We start from the raw sequence: 14,348 nt of genomic DNA, 5'->3' as shown, positions 1-14,348 counted from the left end.
ATGGATTCTTCGAATGGTCTTCGTTGTGGCACTAGCTTCTACGCTGCAAATGAGCACCGTCTATGCATGGCTCTGGATCTGATACACCCGTGCGTGCCAATAGCCTAGCTCCAGAATCCACAGGCGCCCCCGATCACACCAGGAAAACCAAGGTATAGGATAATTTGAGCATGCGTATGAGATCCACGTTGATAGGCTTCGCGTATGCTAAACCGGTGAGCTCATTGTGTCTGGCAACGGTCAAGTCGAAGTTTTTAGTCGATATCTGACCGAATTTCCAGGAAATTGCAGAGGAGCGCAAGGGCCAATTCATCAGCGTCAGTAAACTGATTCTTTTAAATCCTCTCTGGTCCCTGGTGACGGACGACATGTATCTCTTGCCGAAACTTGGTATAGTCAATCAGAACCCCGACAACGTGAGTGTCGTCAATACCATCTGGCAATTGGGTACTTACTTGAAATCAAAGGTTCATTGGAATGTCTGTCAATTTTCTTTCTTTATCATCCCCGGGCCATATGCTGACCTGGACCTTTTTTACATGCAGTGGCGCATGAATTAGGTTAATAGTTGACCATGTCAGACTTCACTTCATCTATTTTTGAATTCTTAGCATAAACTACACTCACAATAACCGATCAAACCTCTACTGTCAGGTCTATAAAAGTCGCGAGGAACAATCCCCTCCGTACCCAGAACAACTTCCCCCTCCGTACCCGGAAAAGCGGCCCCCTTCCCACACAGAACGACCTATTCTGCACGTACCCCCTGCACAACCCGCGAATTTGCAAAATCCGATCGTCTTCTTCAAACAGGAGGCATTCCCCGGTACTGTTGCAATGCGAGTGCCCAAAACTAAAATTGAGGAATGGGGAATTAAGGCAATGTGTTACGAAAGTGAGAATCCACTGAGCTACAGTTTCTGTTTGATGGTCGACTCATTTCGGTTAAACCTCATCTAGGTACAAAGGATCTTTCAAAATTAAAAGGTAGTTGGAATGAGTGGAAGTCGAGTATTCGCGACCGGCCCGAAGACGTGGAGTTGATGTAGTGTATCAAAGTGTTAAATGGAATCCGCGAAATAGGTCCATCAATTTGGGAAAACGGCACCTCTTGCGAAACTACTGTAAGGAAGTGAAACTCTCAATATGTGGAACATGGTATAATTATCTGACTTGGAATTAGTATCCGAGTCAAAAATATCATCAAATACTATCATATTCTCATGTAAATATGTACAATTGTTGCAATATATGAGATCGGATTATCATTGTCGTACAATTTCAAGATGAAGAAGCCATCAATATGAGACCTAGCTGTGCCGTTGCTTTTTGGATGGACCTCCGTCATTACCGATCTCGGATGTTTTGATTAAGTCCAATATGGGCCCAAGTCCTACAGGCATGTTCTCCAAACGTCTATCAGCTAGATCTCGTAATTGGCTGCTGAGATTGTCAAAAGTCTCATTCACAGTTGATTGTGAAAGTTTGTTCTGCGAGTATTCGGATCTGGTTTGGAGAAGGAGGCGGTTCAAGACATTTAAGTGAGTGTGCTCTGCGATATCACGTCGAATCATTGCAGACAGTTGGAATTTGAGTTCTATGGGGTTTGTCGTGTCGCATCAAGGAAAAAGCCCGGAGTTGTGATGGGCTCACCTTTAAGCTCCCTATGTAGACGCTCATTCTCTTGCTTGGTATAAGTCTTCTCATTCTTTTTGAACTGGTCTACAGGGCTGTTTACGTCCACAAAGTCCTTGATACTACTGTCCACATCATTGAGCGGCTCATTGACACTGTTGGCTCTCTGTTGGTTATCTTGCTCAGCTGGCATAAGCGTAGTCTTGACCTTTGCATTTAGGTTATGACTTTCCGACACCTGATGTGGAATCTCCTCTTCTTTATGGTTGCTGTCGTGGTTTGGTTCCGTTTCGTGCATCTCGGTAGTAGCAGGAATAATGTCAGCCTACACACGATGTCAGTTCTGCCTAAAATGATGAATGATTATATATTCACATTATTTTGAACGTCGTCCGCTTCATTTTCAACCCCTTGTGATGCCAAAGCAAGTCTTTGACGGCGCTGTTCTCTGTTACGTACAAGACATGGAGCACAAGTTTTGTAGCGGTACCCAGGAGGGAGGATAGTAGTACCACATCGCCCGCACAAAGTAGAAGAATGACTTTGGTGACCGATATTCCTACAGGCCAAGCAACTCCTAAAGCCAGCATTGCGAGGAATATAGGCACCACAACCACCGGCACAAACAACGTTCATGCGGCGCTCACGATAGGTCCTGCGACAAGCCTGACATTTTTTGTAACTTTGATCAAGAGGAATAGGGTTGTTACAGCTCTTATTGACACAGAATCGGACGATGTCATCCTTCGACGTGTTATTCTGGTGACCGTGATGCCTCTTGCTCCTCCTAATCTTTTCTCCATGATCGGTAGACAGATTGTCCTTCGGTTCATTGCTACTGTCTTGGGCTTGGGGATCATTTCGAGAAATTTGAAGATCAGGAGGACACGGCTGGGAGGATTTGGACAAATCAGACAACACAGCTTCACTGCACGTATATATAGAGCTCCTCCGCTCTGCATCGCAGGGCATTCAAGATTTGTGATTGGAGAAGTCGACATATTCTGGTTACTCTATTACAGTGTTCAGGCTTAATCTATGGGAAATAAGAAAACAAATATACCTTCTCCACCATTGCCAAAAGTTATGTTTCCAGGTCTAAGGTTAAGTACGGAGGAAGATAGCGAAGACTCAGAGTTGGAAGCAAGCCACAGTACGGCATCATCCGAATCTGGGATAAGTACTCACGGTTCCGCTACGGGCCGCACGATTTTTGAAAGTTCGACACGGCAGGATCATTTTCGCGTGGACCGTGGGCAGAACATGTTAAATTCTCCGGAATAAGTCAATGCAGATGTATCAATTTGATTCGAGATCTCCTCGAAAGACCTGCTGTACCATATATACTGGATATTATGATAAACTTGTGTACACAACTTATCTCAGTGCAATAGCCGGAGCTTACAAAGGATGAGGCTTTTTATAGTGGGAGCTTCACCTTCAAGTTGGTAAGCGAAAGGAAAAAATTGTACACGAGAGTTATGGCATTCTATCTTCGTTGCGAGTATGTTAACTGGGTCGTTGTGTATAATAAGTTGGCCCAAGTAGGCCCAAGTAGAAAGTGCGAATGGGTCCTGACACTACTACGAACGTCCCACTGAACTGGCCAGAGAGTGCGCCAGATTCGAACGGTGCCGGGTGGAAGTCAAATCCTACAGTCTGTATCTGTGTACGAGTCGGGTTGATAGTGAGGATGAACCCGGTTTGAACCTGGACAGATTGTGTCAATGAACGGATTGAATGACAGGGAGTAATACATACAGCTACATATCTCAGGCTGGTATCTGGTATCTGGTCTAAATCCTCGACATTCAACGGAGGCGCTACATCGAGTACGTCAAAAGTCTTGCAGCACGAGCACTGAGTACATGGCGCTTTCCATGTACGAGTGAGCTCAAATACAAGGAGTTACGATTTAGTTTATGCACGAAGTTGTTGATCATATTAATCACCGTGGGTGAACAGTGATCATCATGATCGATATTCGGCCATTTGATCTTATTTTCTTGTCGAACGCGTTTATAATTATCACCTCTCGCTATGTGCTTGAGAGCGATTCAAACGGCCGGAGTGTCAAATCTGTGAGTTTTCTATGTCTAGCTTGTAAAACAGAAAATCTTAATAGCGCACAATGGCTTGTCTTTTCCGAATGGTCTCAACTTATCGGTCACCTTACATTCATGTACTGAACTTACTCGTGCGTAATCGCGTCGCATTTGACGACGGTTGACAAACCAGCTTGATCGTAGCAACATTATACTCCTCAGAAGACCAAATTATTCATCTTCCTGAGGATGTTACAAGTAACTTCAACGCTTCTGCTCCGGCCCCAGACAGGCCCGATGCCTTCTCACCTCACCACATATTTATCAACACCATCAACTACTTGTGCGCCTACATTCATAGGGTTCTGAAGCACAGTCGGAGGAGAGAAAACTAGATAGACCGAACCAAACGACGCGCTGGGAGGATTCCACATTTGCTTTTCTCCAATATCTCTAGCGTCAATTCTAAGCAATTCTACTAGTAGTAATAACTACAGAGATGCAAGAATTCCAGTTGTACCCTGCTGTAGTAATGATTGTTCGGCAGGATCTCCTTATTTTACTTCTATCTCCTTGGATTCTCTCATTGCAGCGGAAGAAAACAGAGAACAAGTGTCAAGATCGCTACCGACACTCGACAAGCGAGCTGACTGCGGACTGCTGTGGAAGGGACCCAGAATGACCCCCTCTAATTGAATTTGATGCCTTATCTTCCAAAGGTCTATCTGGTGTGAATCATGGAAGCTCCAACGAAGTGGAAGACCAATGATTGATGTTTTGAAAATCCAGAACTCGTATCATTTATCCCTCGCATGAACCCTCCTGACCCTCGCACCACTTCCTTCGACCCACAGATACTTCAACAAGAAACCAACCATGCTAATGCAATTCCTAACCCATCGCCCCCTTCAGCTTTCCCCTCTTTCAACTCTGTTATATGTGAAAATGACATCGCTACAATAAAAAGCTATCTCAAACGCACAACTCACTCAGACGAGTCCACTGGCGCCGACCTAATCACATACTCAATTGTTCAAGACATCGACAATGATCGCCTTGCCTCATTCTTTGACCGTGCCTTCCAACTCAAAAAATTTCCTACATCGTGGCTTGTGTCACTCATAGTAGATATACCCAAACCAGGGAAGGATTCTGCAGACCCCAACAACTACCGAACGATTGCCTTGGAAAGCTGCATCCTCAAATTTGCCTCTCTCCTGCTACATCTCAAACTTAGCCAGGCTCTGGAAGAAGCTCACATTCTCCCGGCATCTCAAAACGGGTTTAGGGCTGGTTATCGTACTAACAACAATGTCTTCATCCTACGCACACTGATTGAGAAAGCAAAATCCTTTATTATCCATGCTCGAGCAAATTCAACTGCTCTTTCTCCGCCGCATGCTGGGTCTATCCCGTCGTTCCATTCTCGCACCTCTCTTCACAGAGACTGGTATCATGCCCATACGTACCCGTCGTGTCATTCTTGCCCTTCGCTACCTCATTTGCCTCCTAAAACTCGGACCGGAGCACTACGCTCACCTTGCACTGCAGGAGAACTTCAACCTTCGAAACTCCGGCATGAAATGCTGGCTTTTAGATGTCGACTGGGCAATTCGCCATCTTCCTTCTTCCACTCTCTCCCTCCCCGCATCAGCACTACTATCCGAAACGTCACTCCTCGCACTCATCAATTCCATCTCCAAGGAGTCCGACACCTATCTCCAGTCCAAGTAGACTCCAGCCATCGTCTGGCGTTACTCCACGGCCGTCTTGAACCGCAGAAAGAGGGCCCATCAAAATATATTGCTCGGACGCTCCGCCATTACCTGATCCACATCCGAAACCATTCCCACCGCCGTTCTCTCACCAGACTACTGTGTGGAGACATGGTTCCCCTCACTTTCCGGTCATCGCCAGCAAGAATTGATCCCTTGCTACCAACAGAGGTGCCCACAAAACAGTGCCGGTCATGTCAGTCACCTTTCCACCCAGAATCCCCTCAACATATCTTCCTCCAATGTGCTGCAGACCACACAATTGTCGGCCTACGGACTGCCTTTCTTGACGACATATCGCCCTCATTCCCTCTTCCTCGTAATCGCCTATTCTCAAACTCAGAAGCTCTCCACTATCTCAAGCGCTTCATCTTCAATACGTCCTCCACCTCTCGTACTGCACGCTTCATCCACGAGGCTGCCGTACACTGGTCATCTCTGCATCCTCCTCTCCCTCCGCCGAACAGAACGATGACCACACCGCGAGCGGAAGTGTGGGTGACGACTCAACATAGCCTCCCGATTCTTCCTTCATCCCCTCTGCCCGCTGTCACTCTTCTACATTGACATTTCGACGTTTTCATCGTTCGCATTACTACCTTCGTGTAACTGACTGCAAGACCGTTTCTCGTATTTACGCTCTCTGTGATACTCTCTCCTGTTCTCATTCTTTTTCATACACTCTATCTCGTACCCGTACTCTATTTATGAGAACTCTATCTCATACACTCTTTACTCTCTCGTACTCGTATTCTTGCGTGACCTTTTCTCGTTTCTCTCTCGTACTCGTACTCTTGCTTGTCCTCGTTTGCCACTCTCTCACTCGTGCGCGGTACGTCGGCAGTAGTCTACCTTCCCTCACTGCGGGTTGAGCTCGCTGTTGTTGTCCTACCGTAACCGGCTGTTCCGAGACGGGACCCCGTCTTTCGAGGCGGTGCCGTGTATTAATCTATCTATCTATCTGCGTGCAAATATCCTATACTGGCTGCTTCGCTATGTGAATCGTGGGTGATCACACGCGCAATCTACACTCGAGATTATGCACGCCAAATTTCAGAGGTCCGTCTAGTAGATCACCACACGTTCTATGAAAGCAACAATGCTGATACGTTGTGGGGAATCACAGTACTTTTTGAGCAAGCTGAGGTTTGTTCAATTATGGCTCTAATTTGGGACTCTTTCGGGCCTGAGTGCCAGGGTTATCTACGAACGACGCCTTCCGCTTGCTTAGCGACCTTGACGAGCCTAAACGGGAGGAGGAATACGTGAAGACACTGCAGGAAGCGACTGAGTCAGTAGGAAAAACGACAGGAATAAAAACCATGTACCGTTTGTCGCATGTTGCTTCCCTATCGCCGAAGTAGTGTCCATTCGCAAGACCCATAGTGAATACATTCGTTCCAGCTGTGAGAAATGCATCAGAAAAGAGTCACCTAACTGAAATAAGCGTAAACATACTCTCCAACGCCAACGCCCGTACGAAACTTCTTTACCGTCCCAACGAGCAGCACAACTATCAAAATAAAAATTGAGCCACGCCTCCCTCGGAGTCTTGACTAATTTTGACACGATCTGAATTCGTCACTCTAAATACGTGACCGTCTGAGAATTCCGTACAAACAAAAACGGTGCATCGGCTGAACCTGAATTGCTTTGGTAGACGTCCGCGATATGTTTGATCTTCTCGTTGGCGGACTCGAAGTCCAAACCGTAGATGTAGAGATTGATGTCGGATGATGTCCATTCTGGTGGCGGTGGTTCAGTGAGATATAGTCGTTCCCAGACAGGGACAGTACATAGCGGTCGGAGGAGTGACCGGTGTCAGAAGTGCGCCGGGTACAAGGCCTCCAGCAACGAAGACATTGCTCCTGTCGAGACCCGCAAGGGGACCTCCCGACATACAGTCAAAACGACCTTCGAAATCTGAAGGTGAAGGTTGAACGTACATTATTGGAGGTTGTTTGTCAGCAAGTACAGTGTATCCTGGTGAAGCATCGATAGAGATATTGAGAGCGTGAATGTAGGCAGAGTCATTTGGTGAAGTAACTGGATTACACCTATGTAAGGTTCTATGAAGATTGAAGACTCAAACTAGACCGGCTGACCACGGCTTCAAGACAGAAGCAGATGCTGCGTGGGGCTCGGACAAAGTATGGAGAAAAATTCATTACCAAGGACCCTAAAGAAAATGAGGTGAGTACACATAGTGAGAGCAGTGGATTTTAACAAATAAAATTCACCATTCGTTGACGTCATTTACGAATTCATCGTCTTCCAATACCTTTCATCCTCTTCGTGGGTCCCTGTTCGCCTCCGTTCGTCTTTGCTTCCGACGCGTCGAATTGGATACGATAGCTTTGACCATGACCAGAGACCCTTCTTCAGGAGCTCATTAGCATTTCAATTTCCACAGCTCCTTCCTTTGTCACCAATGCCTTCTTCGACATTTTCACCGATGTATCCTTTGTAGTTGAGGTTGACGATTGTCCAAACCTAGGATCCGACACGTGGCGGTGGCTGAGGACCTCTTTCTCGACCGTGTCTTTCCAAAGCTTGAGCTGCGTGTTCACGGCTTCAACAGCGATTTGGTTTGCATGTTGGACCGCTGCAAAACTTCGCGAAGTTCAGGGTCGGTGTAGTGCTAAGCTAGAAAGCATAAGTACCGTGGTTTGTTCGGATGGGACGGTAACTCTCACACAGTCTTGCTTGAGGATCAGTACGGACCTGTTGCCTAAAGAAAGTCCAAAAAGTGACTTTCTGAGGAGGGGGCCGGCGTAAGTGTCGCATGTTGAGCAGTAGGTGCGGGACCATTATCACCTGACGCTGGTGGAGCATTCGGAGGGCCGGTAGGGAGATCTGTATTGAGAAAGATGGAGTAGGAACGACTTGAGGTGCAGTTCCACGCACAGGACGCGAAGATGGTGTGTCTTCCGCAGCGGTGCCGGCGTCCTTAAAATGACCTTTGAGGGCATGTGCACCACTTCGAAGAAGATGTCTTACAAGTTGCGAAAGAAGGTCCTGGAGCGTAGCCCTTCCATATTCGAGCAATCTCATTCTTTGTGTATTCAGGTACACTTGATGGAAGAAGACGAATAGAGTATGTGCTCACTTGGGAGGTTCTGCTAAACCAATAGGTTGTCTCATTCTTCATAGAAATAACACCCTCAAATTCCAGTCATGAATCTTCCCCATACTTGCATCTGAGGAACTGGCAGGCAAATGTGAAACATTTGAAAGGACAGAGAATCCAAGTCACGCTTACCCATTCTACGGAAAGCTGGAACAAATCTGTTTCAAAAATACACCCCAATTATCTCGAAAATCTACCCAGTGTTCAATACCTCCAGATTGCAGACGTAGCTTGAATACTATACTCAGCTCGCTCTATAGTTAGAGTAGAGCTTGAGTTCTTTAGCTTTGAGTTAATTAGTCGGCGGAGAGATTGAATGTCTCTTTGTAGAGTAGACGGAGAAGGAGGACCATATTATGTTCTCAGAGCGGGAGAGAGGTTCAAAAATGAAGATAGGCCAGTTGTATGACCATCCTTGTGCGAGGACCTGGTAATAAGCAATACTTAGGTAAAGAGTAGAAAATCCAGCTAGAGCAGACGTCAGCCGCACCTGCACCATGGCCAAGTTCAACCTATTCAGATAGATCTTTCTTTCCGCGCCGTGAGCATCACTCCACCGCTTTATCCCGCACTGCTCATACTTCATAAGGCGGAAGAAGAATGAAGGGCTTCTAAGCATGAAAAGGTGAGGTTATTACCCTTTGACAAGGAAGGGAAGTAAGTAGGGTAGGCGGAAACCATGAACCCTCCCGTTCGCACTGTTCGCGCATCTGCGGGATGGTGAAGATGAACTAATGAGTCTGACAAATTTGTGACCGTGTTCACGGTGTTGGGCAGTTGTTTGCAGGAGAATCTTTTGAGCGCTTATTCTATATTTTGGTTTAGAACCATGAAAAGGGTTATTAGAACGAGAACCAGGAAGGCAACTAAGGCCACCAAGAAAAAAAGGAAAGAGGAAAGCTTTGCTACGTATGAAGTCGGTTTCATTAGAACGGCAACAAAAATAAATAGCGAAGACGGTGTAATATGGGTAAGTCCATTACCATTTACTAATGGCCGCTAGTACTAAGAGTTGTACTACAGAAATATCTCATTCATGTAAGTGGTATGCTATTACCTTATATTGGGAATGAAGTTATGTCCATAGTGGAAAGGCTGGCTGGAGGAGACGTAGGTGATATCAGTATCCACTCGCATATTGTCTAACTTCTCCCTTGCATTTACTAGTAATGAACCAGCATATGCCCTGCGTTATGCTGGAGATGCACTGACACTGTTCTGGATCAACGTTGAAAATCCTCATGATATCTATTACGACGAAGATGTTGACACTGTTGTCTTACCAAACCAAACATATATTGATCACAATAGTCAGTTGCTTCCTGTTCTTGAGTCTTGGTCTGCAATAGTGATTAGAAACACAGTGGACAAATCTGAAGACGACATTGATCTACCACCAACTTACTCACAGAATAAAATAACAACTACGAGCAGTAACCCCGGACCCACTGGCTTTGATGGTCCTTCACAAGAAACTATCCTTATTGATCCAAAAACTTTGTGGCTACCTCCAGATCGATTGGGATTTGATTGCAAGAACTGGAGATTGCTGTACCAAGTGAATTTAAGTCCCTTCATGTGCACCTCAGGCTTGATTTGAACATTCCTACAGATTGTTTGCTTGTCCATAGACACGGCTGCGATTGGAATATCTAGTAGAGACTTTTTTCAGACCATCAAGAAGGCTCGAAAAGAGGTTTGTCATTCAGCATGCAGTATATTGAGCTCTTACATGGTATTTCAGCATAAGTCAGATGATTGGGCTTACTCTGAAAGCTGTGTGGTAAGATTGTTTCTGAATAATCCTTTTAATACTGATCTATTGAATATTTTGGTTAGGTATGTGAAGAACACATAGGGAAGGTGGTCACAACCTGCTTGTGCTTTAAGAAGTCATACTGTGCTGTATGCGCAGTTGGGATGATCAAGCAATCACATGTCAATGGTTTCTTCAAATGTGCGATTTACTCTTTCAGAAATTCAGGACAACTCACACTTCGACAGGTCCATGCTGCCGCCAGGATCCAGTTTTCTTTGTGGCTATAGAATGGGCCTTTATCAGTGATCCTGATGCACAATTGAGACAACGAGCGGCCGGAAAAAGACGAAGGGAAGCAGCTAAAAAGGCGCGAAAGCGGGATCACAAGATGAAGATACATGACCAGTGTGCCGAAATTGAGCTGGAGGATGGGGAAATTCAGGAGTGATGTGACGGTTGTGCTAGAGCATATGGTAGTGTACATAGTATAAAAGAATGATATGGTATATATAGAGGTGTAATTGGCCATAGAAGTGATCATAAGGTGTGGGATTATTTCAGAAGAAAGAAGCACTGGCTCGACGAGTTCTTCGATGTGAAGCAGATAACTACGCCATACATGTATTGAAGGTGTTTATTACTGAAAGGAGTGGATATAATAGAGTGAGTAGCTTGTGCCAATACATACAAGGTCCCAGAAATGCAATGTGTATACAACGAAGTGTATAATTCAAGGGCACATTATGACTGCGATGAATGAAACGACGAACGGAAATGATATTCCTTAATATGAACCCAAAAATAGTTGTTTCAGGAAGAATTGTGATATTTCCAGTCGAAGGAGGAAACGAACATGCAAAATCTAACATGGAATGAGGAAACGAGCGAGTCTAATGCATGTTTGAAAAAGCACAATACTCTTGGTCGCGAGAGAAATCAGGCGGCGGTCGGAGTCAACGTTGGAACTGAAGAGCCGCGAAGTCGACTCCATCCTGCTGGATGGACAGTGGTAAAGTGGCTGACGAGTACCGAGGTGGGAGTATCAGCGTCAGTATACTTGTCCGGATACCCGTCATGTCGTGAACTACGGTGTAGTCAGCAAAGTGCACATTGGGCATATAGATGATTTAGGGACAACTCACCGACACAACTTGCATATGTTGCCTGGATGTTCCAATTTCAAAACCTCTCCCAGTGCTTCCTTCTCTGCACAACTCGTTTCATCCTCATCCTCGCCCCCTTCCTCTTTACCCTCTTTATCCCTTCCCGCTTCATCGACTTCTGACCCCTCTGCTTCCCCATTGTTGACCGTTTGACAACTTCCTACGTTTGAAATCATTGGGCCAGAAGGATTATCCGACATCAAGTTGCTTTGTGGGTCCTCCACGTTTTCTAGGTGAGACTCAACCGATGCAAGGGCGTTCGAAGGAGAGACCAGCTGATCCTTCTCTGTGATTCCAGCACCCTTCCCTCCCCTATCGCTTTAGGGTGGGAGGGCAACCCCAAATTTGGGGATTGGAATATTACGTTCCCAGCTACCAGTTGATTGAAATGAGGCGAAGGGACAACATCCTAGACCATGGGTTCAAAACCCCGTGGCACGGTAGGGGCCTTAGCGGAGTGAACGAGAGTCGTCGGTTCTTTTCCATCTAGACGCATACGCTTGGAAGGACTTAAAGAGACACCCTCATTGATACTCGGCGCGCGTTTTAGTAGTGTTCGAATAAGAAGGGGGGATGGTAACGTCGGATACTGTTCCTGATCGGAACTAAGCGATCTATCCAACTGAGGAGGAGTTGGTGGAGCTGGTCCTTGGATAGGCTTCTTGTCATCAATCTGTACGTTGTGGACTTGCGCCGCTATATGTACGTCGCTGGAAGAGGACACTAGAACAGGCGTGTGATATACAACGGTGCTAAGCGGGCCCATGCGAGATACAGACTGCAGCACCGTAGAGGGATTGGACTGATGGACGTTACCGAAGATGCGAGGATTTTGTGCGCTTTGCGAAGGCGATACTCTGTTCGAAGAAGCATACGAGCGTATGGATTGATTATTTGCAGGAACCGGATAAGAATGAGGAGTCGATGGACGAGATACTTGAGTCTCGAGAGATGCAGTATGTTCCAACGGAATCATTGGTGGTAGTCGATTATGTGGAGGAACAGATGAACGAGAAGATTGGTTTTTGAGCGTGCAGAATGGCTCTGCCGGTTCATTCGTAATTGGGTAGATTGGATGTTTAGAGGAACAGAATGGCTATGAGGGACTTTCGAACGAGACGAACGGTTTTCAAAAGGTGTAGGACGGCCCTGCGAGATCATCTGTACTTGACAATGAGACGAAGGGTGAGAGGATGCGGAACGTTGTGGGTGAGTGATCGTGGGAGAAGGGTACGGGCAGGTCGTGGAAGGTTGGGAACGAGGCTGAGGCTGAGAATGAGAGTGAATGCCAACCTGGGCGGGAACACGGTTCGATTGCGGAGCGTTATACTGGGCCTGTAACACTTGGCCTGGCATCGAGATACCGATGACAGGACGCTCATGAGCGAATGGCGAGATAGACGGGACAGAATGTCGGCGTTGGTTGGCAAGAGGCGTCACTTCGGGGGCGTTGTTCGAGGTTCTATGCGCAAAGGTCTGTGGTTGTGATGCTGTTTGGGAAGTTAGATGAACTGATCCGGTTGATTACGTAATGACTGGTATCAGATATTATTAGAGAACGGTTGTTCATATAAGGTTGCTGTTGGTGCATGTTCTGATCAACATTTGAGGGAGCCGCCGCTCGGGCTTGCGGAGGTCGTTGGTAGTCGACATTGAGCGACATGTCTAATCAGCAAAATCAGTAAAGCAGTACTGAGTCGGAGTGATTGAGCGAATAGCATCTACATACCGTCGGGACTGTTATCGCTTTTCACAAGTACTCCGAGAGCTAACCCGTCGTTGACAAATCTTTCGATAGTCGATGTGAGAGCTGCATATTGTCTTCGTAATCGTTCGACCTCCTGCTGAAGATCATGACAGACAGCAGGAAGTGCTTCAGGGGATGCAGCGAATAATGCATGATAGCGATCTGCTCTGTCCTTATAGAAGTCTCGCTCCGGGCCAATACTCTTCAATGTACGGTCAAGGATCTCGTTATCTTGCCAAAGTTTCTTCATGCTGGTTTCCATAGAAGACTGGGTATTCCTCAATGCTGCATTTCCCACTCTAAGGGCTGTATTTTCATTTCTAAGGGCCACGTTCTCGATTTTGAGTTACCAATTCCTGTGTCATTGCAAAATAAAAGCCCCATTCAGTCATACATTCGTTGGCAAAGCCAGAGAGCATCGTCATCACCGTCCGACTGCGAGCAGAGTTATCTGATTCTGCCTGAGTTGGTGAACTATAAAGAAAGAGTTAGCGCAATTGCCTCAATTATTCAGTCAGGGACAAACTTTTTTTCCGCCGTCCCTTCAGAGCTTGCTATATTGATTGCAGAGGCCATCAGAAACACCCCTCAGTGACTTGGATTTTTTAGTATTCCAGATTGGGCGAGAAAGAAGTATGGTGGATGAGTGGATGACTTCCCGTAAGGAAAATTCATAAAAGTCTCGTTTTATTCTCTCTCCAAACGAGTATGGAATCGAAAGGTACATATGTGACTTGGTGTGAAAGAAATTGATCCGTGACAGATAATTATTCAACACCTGATTGCAATAGTGGATGACTTCGCGCGTAGGGACTTTTTGAGAAAAGGCTCTTACAGCTGTTTGCATAACTAATGGCAGTAATTCGATCGATCAATTATGTAGAATACGTAGCTACTTACGCCAAATCATTGAATTCCTCCCGGAGCAGAATGTTGAAGAGAGGATGAAGTCTGAATGCCAGAAAGCTCTAAGCGTTTGTTCGTGAGCGAATGTATACAGCGCGGGAAGTAGAAGATACCGTCAGGCTGGTAGGTATGATCAGCGAGTGTAGTGATGAGGATAATGATTGAGCAGCGTACCATGCGGATGATTC

The 14,348-nt window shown here is 46.1% G+C and overlaps 6 protein-coding genes across 6 annotated transcripts; 3 read left to right on the top strand and 3 right to left on the bottom strand.

Moving 5' to 3' along the window:
• On the top strand, positions 1-960 carry C8R40DRAFT_1067354 (uncharacterized protein; the record flags this gene model as incomplete). The annotated part of the gene is made up of 5 exons (XM_046225906.1): positions 1-89; positions 124-152; positions 196-215; positions 282-416; positions 655-960. 5 exons carry the CDS (start codon positions 1-3, stop codon positions 958-960), a joined length of 579 nt encoding a protein of 192 aa, XP_046089429.1.
• A 350-nt stretch (positions 961-1,310) lies between these two features.
• On the bottom strand, positions 1,311-2,874 carry C8R40DRAFT_1067353 (uncharacterized protein; the record flags this gene model as incomplete). Its single annotated transcript, XM_046225905.1, has 6 exons — positions 1,311-1,597; positions 1,654-1,933; positions 1,969-1,978; positions 2,095-2,194; positions 2,283-2,526; positions 2,824-2,874. 6 exons carry the CDS (start codon positions 2,872-2,874, stop codon positions 1,311-1,313), a joined length of 972 nt encoding a protein of 323 aa, XP_046089428.1.
• Positions 2,875-5,033: 2,159 nt separating this feature from the next.
• Positions 5,034-5,282, top strand: C8R40DRAFT_1016547 (uncharacterized protein; the record flags this gene model as incomplete). Its single annotated transcript, XM_046222933.1, has 1 exon — positions 5,034-5,282. A coding segment is annotated over one exon (249 nt), but the record flags the coding sequence as incomplete, so codon positions are not given.
• A 1,418-nt stretch (positions 5,283-6,700) lies between these two features.
• C8R40DRAFT_1167757 (uncharacterized protein) lies at positions 6,701-8,509 on the bottom strand (the record flags this gene model as incomplete). Its single annotated transcript, XM_046231084.1, has 5 exons — positions 6,701-6,859; positions 6,914-7,011; positions 7,073-7,200; positions 7,252-7,501; positions 8,152-8,509. 5 exons carry the CDS (start codon positions 8,507-8,509, stop codon positions 6,701-6,703), a joined length of 993 nt encoding a protein of 330 aa, XP_046089426.1.
• Positions 8,510-9,414: 905 nt separating this feature from the next.
• Positions 9,415-10,792, top strand: C8R40DRAFT_1167756 (uncharacterized protein; the record flags this gene model as incomplete). The annotated part of the gene is made up of 8 exons (XM_046231083.1): positions 9,415-9,555; positions 9,609-9,623; positions 9,673-9,695; positions 9,753-10,143; positions 10,198-10,281; positions 10,330-10,368; positions 10,425-10,542; positions 10,590-10,792. 8 exons carry the CDS (start codon positions 9,415-9,417, stop codon positions 10,790-10,792), a joined length of 1,014 nt encoding a protein of 337 aa, XP_046089425.1.
• Positions 10,793-11,280: 488 nt separating this feature from the next.
• On the bottom strand, positions 11,281-13,830 carry C8R40DRAFT_1167755 (uncharacterized protein; the record flags this gene model as incomplete). The annotated part of the gene is made up of 9 exons (XM_046231082.1): positions 11,281-11,428; positions 11,487-11,819; positions 11,872-11,879; positions 11,923-12,551; positions 12,632-12,983; positions 13,036-13,172; positions 13,237-13,560; positions 13,649-13,728; positions 13,781-13,830. The coding sequence occupies 9 exons, from the start codon at positions 13,828-13,830 to the stop codon at positions 11,281-11,283; spliced, it is 2,061 nt and encodes a 686-aa protein (XP_046089424.1).
• Positions 13,831-14,348: the final 518 nt, after the last annotated feature.

This window comes from Lentinula edodes, assembly GCF_021015755.1.
Source record: "Lentinula edodes strain Le(Bin) 0899 ss11 chromosome Unknown C8R40scaffold_7, whole genome shotgun sequence".
NCBI classification, from domain to species: Eukaryota; Fungi; Basidiomycota; class Agaricomycetes; order Agaricales; family Omphalotaceae; genus Lentinula; species Lentinula edodes.
This window is presented reverse-complemented; position numbering and strand designations above follow the sequence as displayed.